Source organism: Salmo salar, chromosome ssa01 (assembly GCF_905237065.1).
Source record: "Salmo salar chromosome ssa01, Ssal_v3.1, whole genome shotgun sequence".
In the NCBI taxonomy this organism is placed as follows: domain Eukaryota; kingdom Metazoa; phylum Chordata; class Actinopteri; order Salmoniformes; family Salmonidae; genus Salmo; species Salmo salar.
In genome coordinates, this window is record NC_059442.1 from 163,815,790 (window position 1) to 163,837,187 (window position 21,398).

At 46.9% G+C, this 21,398-nt stretch overlaps 1 protein-coding gene across 7 annotated transcripts in view; it reads right to left on the reverse strand.

Annotated features, from left to right (window-relative positions):
* The window catches only part of psd3l (pleckstrin and Sec7 domain containing 3, like), a 162,594-nt gene that overhangs the window by 119,901 nt on the left and 21,295 nt on the right, over nucleotides 1–21,398 (reverse strand). For 6 of the 7 annotated variants that reach the window (XM_014144526.2, XM_014144518.2, XM_014144552.2 and 3 more), the window contains 2 exons: nucleotides 12,285–13,338; nucleotides 7,680–8,174 (listed from right to left, as the gene is read on the reverse strand). In XM_014144526.2, the coding sequence (XP_014000001.2) occupies nucleotides 7,680–8,174; nucleotides 12,285–13,338 (1,549 nt within the window). Of the gene's footprint in view, nucleotides 1–3,745; nucleotides 4,345–7,679; nucleotides 8,175–12,284; nucleotides 13,339–21,398 lie in introns of those variants that run through there. The other variant, XM_014144562.2, reaches the window with a different exon arrangement.

Consider the following 21,398-nt stretch of genomic DNA (forward strand, 5'->3'; position numbering starts at 1 on the left):
CCCAAACTGCTGCATATACCCTGACTCTGTTTGCAAGAGAAGTGACACATTTTCCCTAGTTAAAATAAATTAATGTTAGCAGGCAATATTAACTAAATATGCAGGTTTAAAAATATATACTTGTGTATTGATTTTAAGAAAGGCATTGATGTTTATGGTTGGAGCAACGTGTACCTAAGCGATTATATACAACGCAGAACAGGCTAGATAAACTAGTAATATCATCAACCATGTGTAGTTAACTAGTGATTATGATTGACTGATTGTTTTTTATAAAGATAAGTTTAATGCTAGCTAGCAACTTACCTTGGCTTCTTACTGCATTCGCATAACAGGCAGGCTCCTCGTGGAGTGCAATGTAAAGCAGATGGTTAGAGCGTTGGACTAGTTAACCGTAAGGTTGCAAGATTGAATCCCCGAGCTGACAAGGTAAAAATCTGTCGTTCTGCCCCTGAACAAGGCAGTTAACCCACCGTTCCTAGGCCGTCATTGAAAATAAGAATGTGTTCTTAACTGACTTGCCTAGTTAAATAAAGGTCAAAAAAATAATAATAACATTTAAAAAAATAAATAAGAATAAAAAATAACTAAATAAATTAAATATTAAAAATAAATAAATAATCACCGTCCAAAAATACCGATTTCCGATTGTTATGAAAACTTGAAATCGGCCCTAATTAATCGCCCATTCCGATTAATCGGTCGACCTCTACCCACAACTGCAGGGCTCTCCAGAGGGTGGTCCGGTCTGCACAACGCATCACCGGGGGCAAACTACCTGCCCTCCAGGACACCTACAACACCCGATGACACAGGAAGGCAAAAAAGATAATCAAGGACAATAACCACCCGAGCCACTGCCGGTTCACCCAGCTTCCATCCAGAAGGTGAGGTCAGTACAGGTGCATCAAAGCTGGGACAGAGAGATTGAAAAACAGCCATCAGATTGTTAAACAGCCACCACTAGCACAGAGGCGGCTGCCTACCTACAGACTTGATATCATTGGCCACTTTAATAAATGGAACAATAGTCACTTTAATAATGCCACTTTAAGAATGTTTACATATCTCGTATTACTCATCTCATATGTATATACTGTACAGTCGTGGCCAAAAGTTATGAGAATGACACAAATATAAATGTTCAAAGTCTGCTGCCTCAGTTTGCATGATGGCATTTTGCATACACTCCAGAATGTTATGAAGAGTGATCAGATGAATTGCAATTAATTGCAAAGTCCCTCTTTGCCATGCAAGTGAACTGAATCCCCCAAAAACATTTCCACTGTATTTCAGCCCTGCCACAAAAGGACCAGCTGACATCATGTCAGTGATTCTCTCGTTAACACAAGTATGAGTGTTGATGAGGAAAGGGCTGGAGATGACTCTGTCATGCCGATTGAGTTTGAATAACAGACGCTTAAAAAGGAGGGTGGTGCTTGGAATCATTGTTCTTCCTCTGTCAACCATGGTTACCTGCAAGGAAACATGTGCCGTCATCATTGCTTTGCACAAAAAGGGCTTCATAGGCAAGGATATTTGCTGCCAGAAAGATTGCACCTAAATCAACCATTTATCGGATCATCAAGAACTTCAAGGAGAGCGGTTCAATTGTTGTGAAGAAGGCTTCAGGGCGCCCAAGAAAGTCCAGCAAGCGCCAGGACCGTCTCCTAAAGTTGATTCAGCTGTGGGATCGGGGCACCACCAGTACAGAGCTTGCTCAGGAATGGCAGCAGGCAGGTGTGAGGCGAAGACTTTTGGAGGATGGCCTGGTGTCAAGAAGGGCAGCAAAGAAGCCACTTCTCTCCAGGAAAAACATCAGGGACAGACTGATATTCTGCAAAAGGTACAGGCATTGGACTGCTGAGGACTAGGGTAAAGTCATTTTCTCTGATGAATACCCTTTCCGATTGTTTGGGGCATCCGGAAAAAAGCTTGTCCGGAGAAGACAAGGTGAGCGCTACCATCAGTCCTGTGTCATGCCAACAGTAAAGCATCCTGAGACCATTCATATGTGGGGTTGCTTCTCAGCCAACAGAGTGGGCTCACTCACAATTTTGCCTAAGAACACAGCCATGAATAAAGAATGGTACCAACACATCCTCCGAGAGCAACTTCTCCCAACCATCCAGGAACAGTTTGGTGACGAACAATGCCTTTTCCAGCATAATGGAGCACCTTGCCATAAGGCAAAAGTGATAACTAAGTGGCTCGGGGAACAAAACATCAATATTTTGGTTCCATGGTCAGGAAACTCCCCAGACCTTAATCCCATTGAAAACTCAATCGTCAAGAGGCGGGTGGACAAATAAAACCCCACAAATTCTGACAAACTCCAAGCATTGATTATGCAAGAATGGGCTGCCAGTCAGTCAGGATGTGGCCCAGAAGTTAATTGACAGCATGCCAGGGCAGATTGCAGAGGTCTTGAAAAAGAAGGGTCAACACTGCAAACTCTTTGCATCAACTTCATGTAATTGTCAATAAAAGCCTTTGACACTTATGAAATGCTTGTAATTATACTTCAGTATTCCATAGTAACATCTGACAAAAATATCTAAAGACACTGAAGCAGCTAACTTTGTGGAAATGTATATTTCTGTCATTCTCAAAACTTTTGGCCACGACTGTATACTGTACCGTTCACTATCTATTGCATCTTAGCCGCTCTGTCACTGCTCATCCATATATTTTATACTGATATATTCTTATCTCATTCCTTTACTAGATTGTGTGTATTAGGTTTGTTGTGGAATTGTTAGATATTACCTGTTAGATACTGCTGCACTGTCGGATCTAGAAGCATAAGCATTTCACTACTCTCGCAATAACATCTGCTAACCATGTGTATGTGACCAATAAAATTTGATTTGAACTCACATCTTAACTGCAAATATCAACTGTAAAAAAACAACAATTTGTTTTTACACTAAAGTAGCTTTTTTCCCAGCCTTGCTACATTTCGATCTGCACGTTGCATGAAACTCTCCCCACAACACCAAATTGGTTGTAGAGAACTACACGTGCAGGAAGGATGAAGGTTTTAACAATTCAATGCAATGAAACTGAGTATTAAAGTCTTATGGGAGATTAGTCCTTTCCATTTCTGCTTGTAAATGGTCACTGATATGACATATACATGTACCACTGTCAATTGTCTATCTTGTGTGTACAAAGTAAACGGCATGTCTTTTTAAAAACACAATTATGTGAATGGCCTTTTGCATTTCGGTCCTGGATGAGTTAGTGGGCTGCACATTATACAGTTGCAGACTTGACACAAATTCCCAGAGGCGCTATATTTTCTTAACCCAGACAGCAAATATTCAAATGAGCCTAATATCTCAGCTGGCTTTCCATTTAGCATGACATTGAATAGTACATTACTATTCTTGCCATACTCCTGTTCTCTTTCCTGGTGGTACAGGAACCACCCACTTCCTGGGAGAAGGAGAGAGCGAGGGCGAAAAGGACAACAAAATTAATACGGCAAAGCCTCCCGTTAACAACCTTTGCTGGAGAGGAGAGAGAGAGAGAGAGAGAGAGAGAGAGAGAGAGAGAGAGAAATCAGCGTCTGTTTCTACAAGCCACACTGCAGAGCACACAGCACACGTTAAACAGCAGGAGGAGAGCAAACCGCTTGGCTGCATTCTCCCAGCCGACAGCCTATGAAAGAAAGGCTAGGAGCAGCCATCGTCATGACGATAAGGCAGAATGTCATGCATTGCTGAAGGTCGCCACTTACTGGATGGAGTCGCTTTCAGTTGCATCAGCGGGGTCGGCTGGGCCTGGCTGGGAGAAACAGCCCGATACAAAGGAGCCCATAGGAAGCCGGCCTCACCAGCAGGAGAAGAGGGGGAGGAGGAAGAGGAGAAAAGTCCCTAAGAATGAAACTCTTTAGCTTTAGCCTGCGCCATGTGACTGGCGGCCGGGTCCCTTAGCGCTCTGTGCTTTGACCTACATGGAGACAAGAGCACTGCTGTTTCTTGCCCTCGGCTGCTGCTGCTGCTGCTGCTGCTAGGACAACACAGGTAGAAAGCCTCGATACTGCTTATTCATTTGAAGCCGACAGCTCTGGGCCCGACTGGCTGGAGTGTGTCTGTCTGTCTGTGTATGTGTGAGTGAGTGTGTGTGTGTGTGTGTGTGTGTATGTCTGCAAGCGTGCGGCAGGGAGCCGGCAAGAGGACACGAGTTTAGTCCATCACGGTGCTCCCTGTGATATCCAGCTGGAAATGAGCCTTGCTTCCTGCTTCCCTCCCCATCTGCTGAAGGGGCCTGAGCCCTGACCGTGTGCTGAGGCCACTCCTCACGGAAGCATGAATGAAGGAAGGAGTGGGATTGTGCTGGCTGCTCGGGTGGTGGCAGGCAGGGTGTGTGTGTGTGTGTGTGTGTGTGTGTGTGTGTGTGTGTGTGTGTGTGTGTGTGTGTGTGTGTGTGTGTGTGTGTGTGTGTGTGTGTGTGTGTGTGGGGTATTTATGTCCTTCACCGTATGAGTGTGAGAGTCGGGGCTCCGCGGGGCTTGTGTCTGCTGTTCTACTCAGGCTATAAATAACACTGCTGCTTAATATCCTCTAACCTGGCTTGGTGGTAAAATGAGAAAAAAAATGCCTTTGCAGGGGGATGTCAGTTGCACACACAAGCTGGAAATAGTAGGCAACAGTATGAGCCACTGCTCACAACACAGATACCTAACCTCTGATGATGTTCTGCAGTGACGTAACATATTGAATGCCTAATTCATTTTCCGGATGGAATATAATAGCTGCAGTGTTTGGAGACGCGGATTAAATAGGCTGTGTTTCATAAGAAATCTTTTACAAAACGCTCACTACAAATTGGATGCAAGAGCCATCGGATAAAATTCTGAATGATTCGAAATTAAGATAGATTATTGCCAAGTGTTAAGAAGAAAAATGATTTACAATTCACTGCTCATTTGACCTTTTTCAAGAGTAGATGGTTGCATCAATTCATTTGACCCATTACTCTTATCCATCCTTGCACTTTGACATGATGTGAGTCAGTTCCTATCAAAGGTCGATGATAAACATCAAAGCCGGGATGAAGCTTTCCTTTCAAATGTGGGGGCAGGGTCAGACCACTTGGCTTGAGGAGCTTTTGAATTTAGGGCTGTTACGGTCATGGAATTTTAGATGACGGTTTTGTCAGCCAAATGGCTGCAGTCACCCTACAGTTTCCTATTTATTTATTTTCTCCTCTCCTGAAGACATGTGCTGCTGCTGCAGGGAGGGGGGGTTCCTAGGCAACCAAAGACTAATTTGCTACAACACTGACAACAAGTTTCATCACATTGTAAAGAGTTTGTGTTACCATGGAAATGGACTAAACTGCACAAATGCCCAACCAGAGTCTTTGGTCAGCTGTTCGTTCAACAAAAAACGGTTATGACAGTCATTTTACTTTCATGACAGTCTTCGTCTATAACATCGGCGGTTACACAATTACCGTGCCAGCCCTATTTGAAATAGTATATTCCTTTATAAAGGAAAGAATCTAAGGGAGCGTACATCTTACCCCTGCTGCACCCCGCCTATGCAGCGGAGGATTTACTGTGTGCTTTCACATTTCTGTTGGGAAAAGGAAGGACGTCTGCTGCCTCCATGCCTCCTGCTCAGTAATATGCCCAGGAATTCAGACCTCAAATCCTAAAAGTTGTGCTCTTACAGTTTTTATTGTCTGTTAGCTTTAAAAAGTACAGGAACAAAGTGTACAATGTTTTGACTCACGGCGGGTACAGTAGGCCTAGACTAAATGTCGATTCTGAGAGCACCTAAAAAGTCAAGGTATAGAACAACAAGACATTATTTGATTATGGCCAATTTAGGATTCACAAAAGAATGCTTTACCACAACGCACAAAGAACGATAGGCAAGTTATTGTAACTGAGCTGGTGGGTTGTACAAATTCAATTCTGTGCCTTTGAGATGTTTTTGTTGTGTCCACGGTACACTGTGCTAAAACAATCATATATTAAATGACACTAATGGCCTGACCCTAATAGCTCCTGCAAACCAATTATAAAAGACTATTATTACGGTGATGGATTTTACAAATTGCTCTTTCAAGTGTCTCTGGACAGGAAGAAAGTATGCAAACACCTAGCTATGTCTGTATATTAGGAGACACTGAGGCATGTTTCTTAACACCTAGGCTGTAATCATATCAAAACATAACTAGATATAGTCTAGGCTGTAATCATAGACACTAGATTAAATAATGGAGATATTGATTCATACAATTCCTTATTGGAGTTTAAACTTGACCCAAGGCAGTGGACCACTAGTATCATTATCCCCCATGGAATACTGCAACAGAAGGATATGTCCTGCAGAGGGCAGCATTACCATAATAATAAAACAGGAACAGGGTAAGATTGGCAGGCACTGTGAAGCAGGATCGGGGTAAGATTGGCAGGCACTGTGAAGCAGGAACGGGGTAAGATTGGCAGGCACTGTGAAGCAGGATCGGGGTAAGATTGGCAGGCACTGTGAAGCAGGATCGGGGTAAGATTGGCAGGCACTGTGAAGCAGGATCGGGGTAAGATTGGCAGGCACTGTGAAGCAGGAGAAGGGTAAGATTGGCAGGCACTGTGAAGCAGGATCGGGGTAAGATTGGCAGGCACTGTGAAGCAGGAACATGGTAAGATTGGCAGGCAATGTGAAGCAGGAGGAGGGTAAGATTGGCAGGCACTGAAGCAGGAACAGGGTAAGATTGGCAGGCACTGTGAAGCAGGAACAGGGTAAGATTGGCAGGCACTGTGAAGCAGGAACAGGGTAAGATTGGCAGGCACTGTGAAGCAGGATCGGGACGCAGGCACAACCACATATATACCTTGGAAGAACATTATATAGAGCAAGTCAAAATGTACAAATATCTGGGAGTTAGGGTGGATGACAAGTTGAGCTTCACCACCCATGTAGAGAACCTTGTCAGGAAACTCAAGCTGCGTGTATTGGGGTTTTATTACCAACACAAAGCTTGTTTTTCCTTTGCCGCCAGAAAATAGTTGATTCTCTGTATTTGACTATGGTGGTACCATGTATGTGCAAGCCTCAAGCTCTACACTGAAGGCTCTTGACTGTGTATCATGCAGCCCTTCTAACTCACCATTGTGATCTCTACAGTGCTGCCAGGTGGACATCACTAGCAACACGCAGGCTCAAACACGGCTACATTCTTATTTATAAGGCCATTTTATTTGTCCTCTCTTCTAGCTCGGAATGAAAAAAACATACAAGCTCAGATCTCAATCTTGTTTTATGCTAACAGACCCGAACATTAAAACAAGAGCATGGAATATGTTCCTTTCATTACTCAGCCCCCTGGTGTTGGAATTCCCTCAACGCCAACCTACAACTACAGGACCTGGTGTCCCTGGAGGAGGTCAAAGCACAAATAGATCAACAGGTTGTTGACAACTAGAAACAACTACATGTCACTAGTTTGTGTTACCTTATGTAAGGAAGCATGTTGTTTTACCTCACACACACACACCTCTTTCTATAAGTTTATGCAGAATAAATCACCTTGAACCTTCTGTTCAGTGCCAGTGTAAGAAGTGCCACAACCTATAACAAATTGTCTATGAGAGTATAGGCCTAACAGTACAGTGAGCCTGTTGTTATTCAGCCACAATAATACAGTCTATTCTTTCCTACCTCAGGCAGCCGTGCAGCCAGTCCTTTGGGTCCCGCTCCACCCCATTGGCCAGGGGTCCGCTGGAATGTTTATCTGATTGGCCGCTGAAAGCGGGGTCCCCACTCGCTACCACCTCCTCTAGGTAGGACGACGTCACTTCCAGGGCGGCTTTCCCGCCCTTCCCCGTGGTCGTGACGCTGAGTAGCTCCTGGCGCTCCCCCTGGCGCCCCGCGTCGGGCAACAACTCCGCGAAGTGGCCCGTCTCCTTGAGGCGTTGCTGGATCATGGGAGTAAGGGGCATGTCGAAAGTGAAGCCCGAGTCCGCCTCGTCGTCAGCCGAGGAAGACAGGGCATCCAGAGAGTCCAGGCTGCTGTAAAGGGTGCTACGGAAACGGTCTGACTCCAGGATGCTCTCGAACTGCGAGCTGAAGACGTCGGTGGCCTCCTGGCTCTCCGATGTCTCCTTGCCATCCCGGTTATCCGAAGGGTCCTCGCTGCCATTGGTCTTCGTACTCCTGAAGGAGTCGGGGACAAACAGAGACAATCATGGAAACTTTGACTGGAGACAAAAGTCAAGTCTTAGCCTTAACTTAGCAGAAGAAGAGTGAAATTCAAACTAGCCTGTGGGAAACCTTAGCCATTATATTTCACAGCACATATCCATCTGGCATTCCTCCTCATTGAAATGGTTTGAGCCATAGAGATAGATAGAGGACTCATCTTTGTATCTGCGCTATTATAGCATCTCCATTTTGAAGTAGTCAATTTTTCTTCACTATTGGCTGATCCCTCCTGATGACCCGGTTGAACATGACTCAATGAAGTTGGAAGTCCCATCCAGTTTACTACATTAAAAATCGTGGAAGCCCTCAAGGGCACTGCCCATGCTAATACGGCCTTTTGGCCACTAGAGGCCTCTATGGTCTGAGTCTACCTTTAATGAGGGGCATTATTCAAAACCACCTCATCTGCAATTGGATCACCTTCAACCAATCAGAGGACGGCCTAATTCAAAGCAGTATTTGGCCACCTGTGATTTTGTCCTAAAACCCACCCATTGGTTCTGAAAGGATGCGGATTGGACCGGTCATTTGCTAACTCGTTCCAAATGCCAATCTATTGGAGGAAGGCCTGACTGATGTGATAGTGAAGTGAATCAAAATGGAGAATGCTGCGGTCAGGCTGGTTCCACAAGGGTACTGAAACCTGGCCTGAATTGCTTGGATTAGTATATTTTTCCTCTACCAAGAAGAAATAGATTAGATTCAGCGATATGACGCTACCATAAGAAGCGGGGCAACTTTCAACCCAAACAAAAAGAGTAAAAAACAAGATGCTAATCTCGTCAGCATTTGTTGTCAAGCGGCTATCACGTTGCTCGAGGGAAGCATGTAACTCCCCTGCACATGCTCAAAAGTATCTGTACAAGTTAACTAGTGCAGCATCTTGCTTAGCACTCACCATGATAACATCTTTGGTCCCACTGCTGTTTATGGTCACATCATACTGCTTACTTCCTGCTTCCTCAAACAGAGCTAAATGCACTGTCCCTGTCGTAGAGGCCTATAGCCGCTGTGGTGAACTCAGCTAAATGCACTGTCCCTGTCGTAGAGGCCTATAGCCGCTGTGGTGAACTCAGCTAAATGCACTGTCCCTGTCGTAGAGGCCTATAGCCGCTGTGGTGAACTCAGCTAAATGCAGTGTCCCTGTCGTAGAGGCCTATAGCCGCTGTGGTGAACTCAGCTAAATGCAGTGTCCCTGTCGTAGAGGCCTATAGCCGCTGTGGTGAACTCAGCTAAATGCACTGTCCCTGTCGTAGAGGCCTATAGCCGCTGTGGTGAACTCAGCTAAATGCACTGTCCCTGTCGTAGAGGCCTATAGCCGCTGTGGTGAACTCAGCTAAATGCACTGTCCCTGTCGTAGAGGCCTATAGCCGCTGTGGTGAACTCAGCTAAATGCACTGTCCCTGTCGTAGAGGCCTATAGCCGCTGTGGTGAACTCAGCTAAATTCACTGTCCCTGTCGTAGAGGCCTATAGCCGCTGTGGTGAACTCAGCTAAATGCACTGTCCCTGTCGTAGAGGCCTATAGCCGCTGTGGTGAACTCAGCTAAATGCACTGTCCCTGTCGTAGAGGCCTATAGCCGCTGTGGTGAACTCAGCTAAATGCAGTGTCCCTGTCGTAGAGGCCTATAGCCGCTGTGGTGAACTCAGCTAAATGCACTGTCCCTGTCGTAGAGGCCTATAGCCGTTGTGGTGAACTCAGCTAATTGCACTGTCCCTGTCGTAGAGGCCTATAGCCGTTGTGGTGAACTCAGCTAAATGCACTGTCCCTGTCGTAGAGGCCTATAGCCGCTGTGGTGAACTCTCAGAGGAAGTTATAAAGCACACGATTCCATTATTAACCCAGAGACCTAGCACCTTTCTACTTCCTCTCAGCGAAACTCTAACAAAACAACACATTTCTGTGGACTGTGACAATGCTAGTTTCCATGCAATGGAAACATCCAGCAACTAAAAGGAACTCAACATTTTCTAAGGACAAAAAAGCTACGGACGTTAGAAATATTGAAACATAGTGGGGGATCGAGTGTAAATAGTGCCATAAAATAAACAGTGAAATAAACAGTGCATCATAATCGACACTATTTAGCTTACCATCTTATTTTACAGGCCTTCAGTCATCACAATCTAATTGGTCACAGGGGGATGAGCTGAGGAGAGAAGTGCTGAATTCCAAATAGGCACTTAGCCCCCAATAGCCCCTAGGGCAGGGGGATGGGAACCAAGTTGACAGGAAGATTCATTTTTTTCAAATGTTCACTAAAACGTAGTACTCTGGGAGCCACGATGAAAATACCCCACAGATGAACCCGTCAAAAACAATGAGACGTGGCCTGGGTTGGACTAGCAGTGTAAACCGCTCTGGAGCACATGTATGATGTACAGCTGCCAGCATGGGTTTTCAGCACTCTGTAGCACATGTATGATGTACAGCTGCCAGCATGGGTTTTCAGCACTCTGTAGCACATGTATGATGTACAGCTGCCAGCATGGGTTTTCAGCACTCTGTAGCACATGTATGATGTACAGCTGCCAGCATGGGTTTTCAGCACTCTGTAGCACATGTATGATGTACAGCTGCCAGCATGGGTTTTCAGCACTCTGTAGCACATGTATGATGTACAGCTGCCAGCATGGGTTTTCAGCACTCTGTAGCACATGTATGATGTACAGCTGCCAGCATGGGTTTTCAGCACTCTGTAGCACATGTATGATGTACAGCTGCCAGCATGGGTTTTCAGCACTCTGTAGCACATGTATGATGTACAGCTGCCAGCATGGGTTTTCAGCACTCTGTAGCACATGTATGATGTACAGCTGCCAGCATGGGTTTTCAGCACTCTGTAGCACATGTATGATGTACAGCTGCCAGCATGGGTTTTCAGCACTCTGTAGCACATGTATGATGTACAGCTGCCAGCATGGGTTTTCAGCACTCTGTAGCACATGTATGATGTACAGCTGCCAGCATGGGTTTTCAGCACTCTGTAGCACATGTATGATGTACAGCTGCCAGCATGGGTTTTCAGCACTCTGTAGCACATGTATGATGTACAGCTGCCAGCATGGGTTTTCAGCACTCTGTAGCACATGTATGATGTACAGCTGCCAGCATGGGTTTTCAGCACTCTGTAGCACATGTATGATGTACAGCTGCCAGCATGGGTTTTCAGCACTCTGTAGCACATGTATGATGTACAGCTGCCAGCATGGGTTTTCAGCACTCTGTAGCACATGTATGATGTACAGCTGCCAGCATGGGTTTTCAGCACTCTGTAGCACATGTATGATGTACAGCTGCCAGCATGGGTTTTCAGCACTCTGTAGCACATGTATGATGTACAGCTGCCAGCATGGGTTTTCAGCACTCTGTAGCACATGTATGATGTACAGCTGCCAGCATGGGTTTTCAGCACTCTGTAGCACATGTATGATGTACAGCTGCCAGCATGGGTTTTCAGCACTCTCTCTCCTATTATTCACCTCTATCGCTCACTATCCAATAAACATACAAAATACCTCAATTTTAATTTTTGTAAAGAAAAAGAAATTGAGAGACATTGGCGCACTTGGCTGCATTTCAAACGAAACAGAATTGTGTTGAATAGTAAGAGGTGTGGTCTACTTCAACGGTTTTCAAATAACCTTTTCTGTGGCTGTTCAAGTGTGGGTAGAGATAATTTGATGTGTTTATTCTAGTACTATTAGGCCTATAGTGTATTGATTACTTTGATCAATTATAGATCCCCAGAGCCAGGCGTTGCAGACTCCTGCACCAGGGCCTAGGGACATCTGTAGATCTGAGAGGATTGGATCGGCCTGCCCCATGTGCTGTTGTGGTTTGGACAAGACTTACTTACAGCTGTCCAATCCTTTCAGAGGCCGTATGTAACAAGTGTCTCAAAGTATGAGTGCTGATCTAAGATCAGCTACTTCCTGTCCATATAACCGTATTCATTGAAAGAAAACAATGAAGCTGAATACAGCCCCAGACCCACAGGAGTGGCTATGGGTCAGGGTCCGGGCTCAGAGGCCATTTGGAATATAGCAGATATGTGACGTACCTATCTGAGCTGGGCTCCTGTGCCACGTCTCCATCGGGGCTCTGGTGCACAAATATGCCAGGGAGCACCCGGAACACCTCGTCCTCCAGGGACAGCCGACAGGACAGTCTCTCTAGAGGACTCAGACTGTCCACAGAGCTCTCTACCTTCAGACTGCTGCAGCTCCTACCTCCCTCCAGTCCCTTCTCAGAGTCCTCGCTCCCTCGCTCCTGTCCCATCTGACCACAAACGTCTGTCGCCGCCACCACCGTCGTCGTGCTCCCTGGCCGGCTCTCCGCAAATCGCAGTTTCTTAGGGGGCTTCTCCCTCAGCTGGCCCCCGTCCAGGAAGGCGGTGAAGATGCCGGGGATCTCGGCCAGGATTTTACTGGACTCCTCGTCCAGGAGCAGCCCCCCTCCGGCAGGCTCGGTCGTTGCCTCTAAACCCCTCCTGGGAGGTTCAGACTGGTCCACCACGGGTACCTCACCCGCTCCTGAGCATGGCCCAGATGTGAATGCAGCAGCCGTCAGGCCGGCACTTGTTTTTTCTTGGCAGTTCGCAGCGGGCGCATTCCTGAAGTCCCCGTTTACTTCGGCCGCCACGGTGGAGACGCCCAAGGCCTTCTGGGCCGCTGAGCTCAGGGAAGCCGTATCTTTCAGCAGCGCCTCTGTCCACGAGTCCAGGAGGAAGGTGGGCGAGAGGAGTGGGTCTCCCGGTGAATCAAGGACCAGGCCAGACATGTCAGGGTCCACATTGGTCTCCTTCTCCTCACCGTTTCTCTCTGTGGTCCGGCTGGCCACATCCTGCGAGGCCCCGTTTTGACCGCTACAGGGGATCATGATGGCTGCGCTCTGCTGTTCACTACTGTCCGCTGGGTGTAGGCTGTCCTCAGGTTGGGTGTGGGCGGCTGGAGCATTCTGGCTCCTGGCGCTGAGGCCACTCAGCAGGTTGGCCAGCTCACGGTCGATCTCCAGGAAGAGCGAGGTTTCATCGATGTCATCGTCCTGGAGACAGGCGTCTAGACTGGTGTTACTACTCCCCTCGTCCGCTAAGACGTGAGAGGTTGATGCTGAAACTGAGAAAATGAGATGTGTCAAATACTACAAGATAAATAGATCAATACAAGTGTCACGTGTGCACTTTAAAGAAATATAAATTGTTATTTATCATCGCTATCACCATCATTAGATAGATTATATTGATTTAGGATGTGAAACAGTGTGTATTTCCTCTCGGTGTAAGATAAATATCTCTCTTGGACTAATTCTGAATAAGCCTTGTAATCTGAACACTACGGCACTGTGTCCACTTCATGAAAGGAGAAGGGCTAGGAGGTGCCAAGGAAGGGCTGGGATGAATCCAAACTAATACTGCTGGTTCCTTTTCTTTCGTTCGTCCCTTCACACGCAGATGTCCCTTTCACTGGCCGGCAAACGGCTTCAGACAGTGGACCAAAGCTCAGCATGCTCAGTTCACATGCATTCACAGACATTTATTTCAAATTAGCCGAGTGTGATGGATACAATTTAGCCAAAACAGCAGGTGTCTTTTTTTCTATTGAATACCTTAGTATCTAGTTAAATATTGAACAGCTTTTAGCTGCTTTGAGCCATGTAGGGAGAATGTATAATTACTAAATTAACAAAATACACCTAAGGGTTTTTATCCTGGAGTATTTCGCTCTGTCCTCTTGTTGAACCTGTTCACGAAGAGTTGGACGAGACAGCTGTGTCAATTAATACAATTATCCAGTTTAATTTGACATGAACGGTGGAGTGGATGAGATCAAGTAAGAGCTCTGTTGTCACAGTGATACATAGTGAATACCATCAAAGGTACAGTATCATTAGCATGTAGGCTAAATGCTTTGTTTTTGAAAGCCAGAACAGAACTAGCTTAAAACTAAAGAAATCATGTGCAACCTGCTCTGCCCTGTTTAGGCTAACCGGCCTATACTAGAGTCCAACACAATGACTTCAACATGGTTGGGGTCAGGGCACTCCGTTTTGCTACGGTAAAAGAAAGCAATTGTTCCTTTTCAGATTGTAGGACTCCATTTCAGAGCATTTTCTTCCATGTCCTGCCTACTTAACAAGACCCTGATCTCTGTTTCCTGTTACTGTACGTCCTTGTCATAGAGGACGTTATATCAAGAACACGATTACACTAGATGGCAGCATTTCCTTGTTTTTACTGTATACATATCTGTTTCTACTGGAGAGTGACTGACAGAGCATATGAGAGATTCATGGTCATGTCTCTTAACCCATAAGAGTCTAAGCTCTGTCTAAGCCATATGGAATTGTATTTGGCCTTACTTTCATTAGCCCATACAAACGCAATGAATAAAAGATTCCCTACATGGAACAACAGATAGTTCCAAAAGGAAGTTTGTTCTGAAGTTTCTGTCCTTTATCTGAGCGATATAAGAAAGATCAGGAAGCATTTGTTATTTTTTTGGACAGGTATTTAACCCCTTATTTTTGGCACTAAACAATCTCCATATATACTGTACTTCCATTCATTTTCTTTTTCTCTCAACTGGTACCGGGGGACCTTCAGACGAGTGTTGTGAGGCCTGTGGGCGTCCTAGAGGGTCTCACCTTTCCACAGAGGAGTCATATTAGTGTGTATCCCAAACTGTTTGGACGCTAAAGACAGAAGTCGGCAGATTGGTTGTACCGACTCCAGTTTTGTGAGAAGACCGATTTTCAGGATGTCTCATGGTCTGATAAACACGGCTCTAGCTCTGTCAACTTTCAACGCAGATGCAGAAGTTCCACATAGGCCGATGCGGCGTGTTGAGACGCATCCAAAACCCCAAAAACTCTAGATTAAAACGTATGGGGATTTATTATTATTATGCTAATTAGATTTCTGCCATCTTTACTGCCATCAAAATAACTTATGACGGGTGACACAGGGAGTTAAAACAATAGACCTTTAGACTGGTGTTGCATCAGAACAGAGGCTGCATCAGGCATAGTGCCCTACTTTAGAACAAAGCCCTATGGGCCCTATAGTAGTGCACTTTATATGCCATTTTGGACACAGACAGAGTATCTTATACAACAGTTGTGTATAATGTCTAGTTGACGAGGGAGGCTGAGGATCAGCAGTTGTGTGGCCCCCGTAGATAAGGATAGGATAGTGGACAGAGTCAAAGTGAGGTTGTGTGGCCCCTGTAGAGAAGGATAGTGGACAGAGTCAAAGTGAGGTTGTGTGGCCCCTGTAGAGAAGGATAGTGGACAGAGTCAAAGTGAGGTTGTGCGGCCCCTGTAGAGAAGGATAGTGGACAGAGTCAAAGTGAGGTTGTGTGACCCCTGTAGAGAAGGATAGGATAGTGGACAGAGTCAAAGTGAGGTTGTGTGGCCCCTGTAGAGAAGGATAGGATAGTGGACAGAGTCAAAGTGAGGTTGTGTGGCCCCTGTAGAGAACGATAGGATAGCGGACAGAGTCAAAGTGAGGTTGTGTGGCCCCTGTAGAGAACGATAGGATAGCGGACAGAGTCAAAGTGAGGTTGTGTGGCCCCTGTAGAGAAGGATAGGATAGCGGACAGAGTCAAAGTGAGGTTGTGTGGCCCCTGTAGAGAACGATAGGATAGCGGACAGAGTCAAAGTGAGGTTGTGTGGCCCCTGTAGAGAAGGATAGTGGACAGAGTCAAAGTGAGGTTGTGTGGCCCCTGTAGAGAAGGATAGGATAGTGGACAGAGTCAAAGTGAGGTTGTGTGGCCCCTGTAGAGAAGGATAGGATAGTGGACAGAGTCAAAGTGAGGTTGTGTGGCCCCTGTAGAGAACGATAGGATAGTGGACAGAGTCAAAGTGAGGTTGTGTGACCCTGTAGAGAACGATAGGATAGTGGACAGAGTCAAAGTGAGGTTGTGTGGCCCCTGTAGAGAACGATAGGATAGTGGACAGAGTCAAAGTGAGGTTGTGTGACCCCTGTAGAGAACGATAGGATAGTGGACAGAGTCAAAGTGAGGTTGTGTGGCCCCTGTAGAGAACGATAGGATAGTGGACAGAGTCAAAGTGAGGTTGTGTGGCCCCTGTAGAGAACGATAGGATAGTGGACAGAGTCAAAGTGAGGTTGTGTGGCCCCTGTAGAGAACGATAGGATAGTGGACAGAGTCAAAGTGAGGTTGTGTGACCCCTGTAGAGAACGATAGGATAGTGGACAGAGTCAAAGTGAGGTTGTGTGACCCCTGAAGAGAAGGATAGGATAGTGGACAGAGTCAAAGTGAGATTGTGTGGCCCCTGTAGAGAAGGATAGTGGACAGAGTCAAAGTGAGGTTGTGTGGCCCCTGTAGAGAACGAAGGATAGTGGACAGAGTCAAAGTGAGGTTGTGTGGCCCCTGTAGAGAACGATAGGATAGCGGACAGAGTCAAAGTGAGGTTGTGTGGCCCCTGTAGAGAAGGATAGGATAGTGGACAGAGTCAAAGTGAGGTTGTGTGGCCCCTGTAGAGAACGATAGGATAGTGGACAGAGTCAAAGTGAGGTTGTGTGGCCCCTGTAGAGAAGGATAGTGGACAGAGTCAAAGTGAGGTTGTGTGGCCCCTGTAGAGAAGGATAGGATGGTGGACAGAGTCAAAGTGAGGTTGTGTGGCCCCTGTAGAGAAGGATAGGATAGTGGTAAGAGTCAAAGTGAGGTTGTGTGGCCCCTGTAGAGAACGATAGGATAGTGGACAGAGTCAAAGTGAGGTTGTGTGACCCTGTAGAGAACGATAGGATAGTGGACAGAGTCAAAGTGAGGTTGTGTGGCCCCTGTAGAGAACGATAGGATAGTGGACAGAGTCAAAGTGAGGTTGTGTGACCCCTGTAGAGAACGATAGGATAGTGGACAGAGTCAAAGTGAGGTTGTGTGGCCCCTGTAGAGAAGGATAGGATAGTGGACAGAGTCAAAGTGAGGTTGTGTGGCCCCTGTAGAGAAGGATAGGATAGTGGACAGAGTCAAAGTGAGGTTGTGTGACCCCTGTAGAGAAGGATAGGATAGTGGACAGAGTCAAAGTGAGGTTGTGTGGCCCCTGTAGAGAAGGATAGTGGACAGAGTCAAAGTGAGGTTGTGTGGCCCCTGTAGAGAGGAGGATAGTGGACAGAGTCAAAGTGAGGTTGTGTGGCCCCTGTAGAGAACGATAGGATAGTGGACAGAGTCAAAGTGAGGTTGTGTGGCCCCTGTAGAGAAGGATAGGATAGTGGACAGAGTCAAAGTGAGGTTGTGTGGCCCCTGTAGAGAAGGATAGGATAGTGGACAGAGTCAAAGTGAGGTTGTGTGGCCCCTGTAGAGAAGGATAGGATAGCGGACAGAGTCAAAGTGAGGTTGTGTGGCCCCTGTAGAGAACGATAGGATAGCGGACAGAGTCAAAGTGAGGTTGTGTGGCCCCTGTAGAGAAGGATAGGATAGTGGACAGAGTCAAAGTGAGGTTGTGTGGCCCCTGTAGAGAAGGATAGGATAGTGGACAGAGTCAAAGTGAGGTTGTGTGGCCCCTGTAGAGAAGGATAGGATAGTGGACAGAGTCAAAGTGAGGTTGTGTGGCCCCTGTAGAGAACGATAGGATAGTGGACAGAGTCAAAGTGAGGTTGTGTGACCCTGTAGAGAACGATAGGATAGTGGACAGAGTCAAAGTGAGGTTGTGTGGCCCCTGTAGAGAACGATAGGATAGTGGACAGAGTCAAAGTGAGGTTGTGTGACCCCTGTAGAGAACGATAGGATAGTGGACAGAGTCAAAGTGAGGTTGTGTGGCCCCTGTAGAGAAGGATAGTGGACAGAGTCAAAGTGAGGTTGTGTGACCCCTGTAGAGAACGATAGGATAGTGGACAGAGTCAAAGTGAGGTTGTGTGGCCCCTGTAGAGAAGGATAGTGGACAGAGTCAAAGTGAGGTTGTGTGACCCCTGTAGAGAAGGATAGGATAGTGGACAGAGTCAAAGTGAGGTTGTGTGGCCCCTGTAGAGAAAAGGATAGTGGACAGAGTCAAAGTGAGGTTGTGTGGCCCCTGTAGAAAGAAGGATAGTGGACAGAGTCAAAGTGAGGTTGTGTGGCCCCTGTAGAGAACGATAGGATAGTGGACAGAGTCAAAGTGAGGTTGTGTGGCCCCTGTAGAGAACGATAGGATAGTGGACAGAGTCAAAGTGAGGTTGTGTGGCCCCTGTAGAGAAGGATAGGATAGTGGACAGAGTCAAAGTGAGGTTGTGTGGCCCCTGTAGAGAAGGATAGTGGACAGAGTCAAAGTGAGGTTGTGTGGCCCCTGTAGAGAAGGATAGTGGACAGAGTCAAAGTGAGGTTGTGTGGCCCCTGTAGAGAACGATAGGATAGTGGACAGAGTGAAAGTGAGGTTGTGTGGCCCCTGTAGAGAAGGATAGGATAGTGGACAGAGTCAAAGTGAGGTTGTGTGGCCCCTGTAGAGAACGATAGGATAGTGGACAGAGTCAAAGTGAGGTTGTGTGGCCCCTGTAGAGAAAGGATAGTGGACAGAGTCAAAGTGAGGTTGTGTGGCCCCTGTAGAGAGGAAGGATAGTGGACAGAGTCAAAGTGAGGTTGTGTGGCCCCTGTAGAGAAGGATAGGATAGTGGTAAGAGTCAAAGTGAGGTTGTGTGGCCCCTGTAGAGAACGATAGGATAGTGGACAGAGTCAAAGTGAGGTTGTGTGACCCTGTAGAGAACGATAGGATACTGGACAGAGTCAAAGTGAGGTTGTGTGGCCCCTGTAGAGAACGATAGGATAGTGGACAGAGTCAAAGTGAGGTTGTGTGGCCCCTGTAGAGAACGATAGGATAGTGGACAGAGTCAAAGTGAGGTTGTGTGGCCCCTGTAGAGAAGGATAGTGGACAGAGTCAAAGTGAGGTTGTGTGGCCCCTGTAGAGAAGGATAGGATAGTGGACAGAGTCAAAGTGAGGTTGTGTGACCCCTGTAGAGAAGGATAGGATAGTGGACAGAGTCAAAGTGAGATTGTGTGGCCCCTGTAGAGAAGGATAGTGGACAGAGTCAAAGTGAGGTTGTGTGGCCCCTGTAGAGAAGGATAGTGGACAGAGTCAAAGTGAGGTTGTGTGGCCCCTGTAGAGAACGAAGGATAGTGGACAGAGTCAAAGTGAGGTTGTGTGGCCCCTGTAGAGAAGGATAGGATAGTGGACAGAGTCAAAGTGAGGTTGTGTGGCCCCTGTAGAGAACGATAGGATAGTGGACAGAGTCAAAGTGAGGTTGTGTGGCCCCTGTAGAGAAGGATAGTGGACAGAGTCAAAGTGAGGTTGTGTGGCCCCTGTAGAGAAGAGGATAGTGGACAGAGTCAAAGTGAGGTTGTGTGGCCCCTGTAGAGAAGGATAGGATAGTGGACAGAGTCAAAGTGAGGTTGTGTGGCCCCTGTAGAGAACGATAGGATAGTGGACAGAGTCAAAGTGAGGTTGTGTGGACCCTGTAGAGAACGATAGGATACTGGACAGAGTCAAAGTGAGGTTGTGTGGCCCCTGTAGAGAACGATAGGATAGTGGACAGAGTCAAAGTGAGGTTGTGTGACCCCTGTAGAGAACGATAGGATAGTGGACAGAGTCAAAGTGAGGTTGTGTGGCCCCTGTAGAGAAGGATAGTGGACAGAGTCAAAGTGAGGTTGTGTGACCCCTGTAGAGAAGGATAGTGGACAGAGTCAAAGTGAGGTTGTGTGGCCCCTGTAGAGAAGGATAGTGGACAGAGTCAAAGTGAGGTTGTGTGACCCCTGTAGAGAAGGATAGGATAGTGGACAGAGTCAAAGTGAGGTTGTGTGGCCCCTGTAGAGAAAGGATAGTGGACAGAGTCAAAGTGAGGTTGTGTGACCCCTGTAGAGAAGGATAGGATAGTGGACAGAGTCAAAGTGAGGTTGTGTGGCCCCTGTAGAAGAAGGATAGTGGACAGAGTCAAAGTGAGGTTGTGTGGCCCCTGTAGAGAGAGGATAGTGGACAGAGTCAAAGTGAGGTTGTGTGGCCCCTGTAGAGAAGGATAGTGGACAGAGTCAAAGTGAGGTTGTGTGGCCCCTGTAGAGAACGATAGGATAGTGGACAGAGTGAAAGTGAGGTTGTGTGGCCCCTGTAGAGAACGATAGGATAGTGGACAGAGTCAAAGTGAGGTTGTGTGGCCCCTGTAGAGAAGGATAGTGGACAGAGTCAAAGTGAGGTTGTGTGGCCCCTGTAGAGAAGGATAGTGGACAGAGTCAAAGTGAGGTTGTGTGGCCCCTGTAGAGAAGGATAGGATAGTGGACAGAGTCAAAGTGAGGTTGTGTGGCCCCTGTAGAGAACGATAGGATAGTGGACAGAGTCAAAGTGAGGTTGTGTGGCCCCTGTAGAGAACGATAGGATAGTGGACAGAGTCAAAGTGAGGTTGTGTGACCCCTGTAGAGAACGATAGGATAGTGGACAGAGTCAAAGTGAGGTTGTGTGGCCCCTGTAGAGAAGGATAGCGGACAGAGTCAAAGTGAGGTTGTGTGGCCCCTGTAGAGAAGGATAGTGGACAGAGTCAAAGTGAGGTTGTGTGGCCCCTGTAGAGAAGGATAGTGGACAGAGTCAAAGTGAGGTTGTGTGACCCCTGTAGAGAACGATAGGATAGTGGACAGAGTCAAAGTGAGGTTGTGTGGCCCCTGTAGAGAAGGATAGTGGACAGAGTCAAAGTGAGGTTGTGTGGCCCCTGTAGAGAACGATAGGATAGTGGACAGAGTCAAAGTGAGGTTGTGTGGCCCCTGTAGAGAACGATAGGATAGTGGACAGAGTCAAAGTGAGGTTGTGTGGCCCCTGTAGAGAACGATAGGATAGTGGACAGAGTCAAAGTGAGGTTGTGTGGCCCCTGTAGAGAACGATAGGATAGTGGACAGAGTCAAAGTGATAGCACTAAGTCATGACTGTGCAGCATCGCTTGGGAGATGTCTACAGGATGTTTGCAAATCCCTGTGGACTACTAATGACCTTTTAAGCTCCTGCTAAATAGCCTGGGTAACCAGTCAGGGCTGAGACCTCTTTTCGGACTGGCTCTTGACGAGTAATAAAAAGCGAAAGTCTTCCCTGTGCAGATTTAGCATTACCTCAGCAAACAGGCTAAAGTTCACACCAAATGGAACGATAGAAACACATCACTATACAGTACTTATTCATCTCTAGTTTCTGGGAATGTTTGACACAGCACTTAACT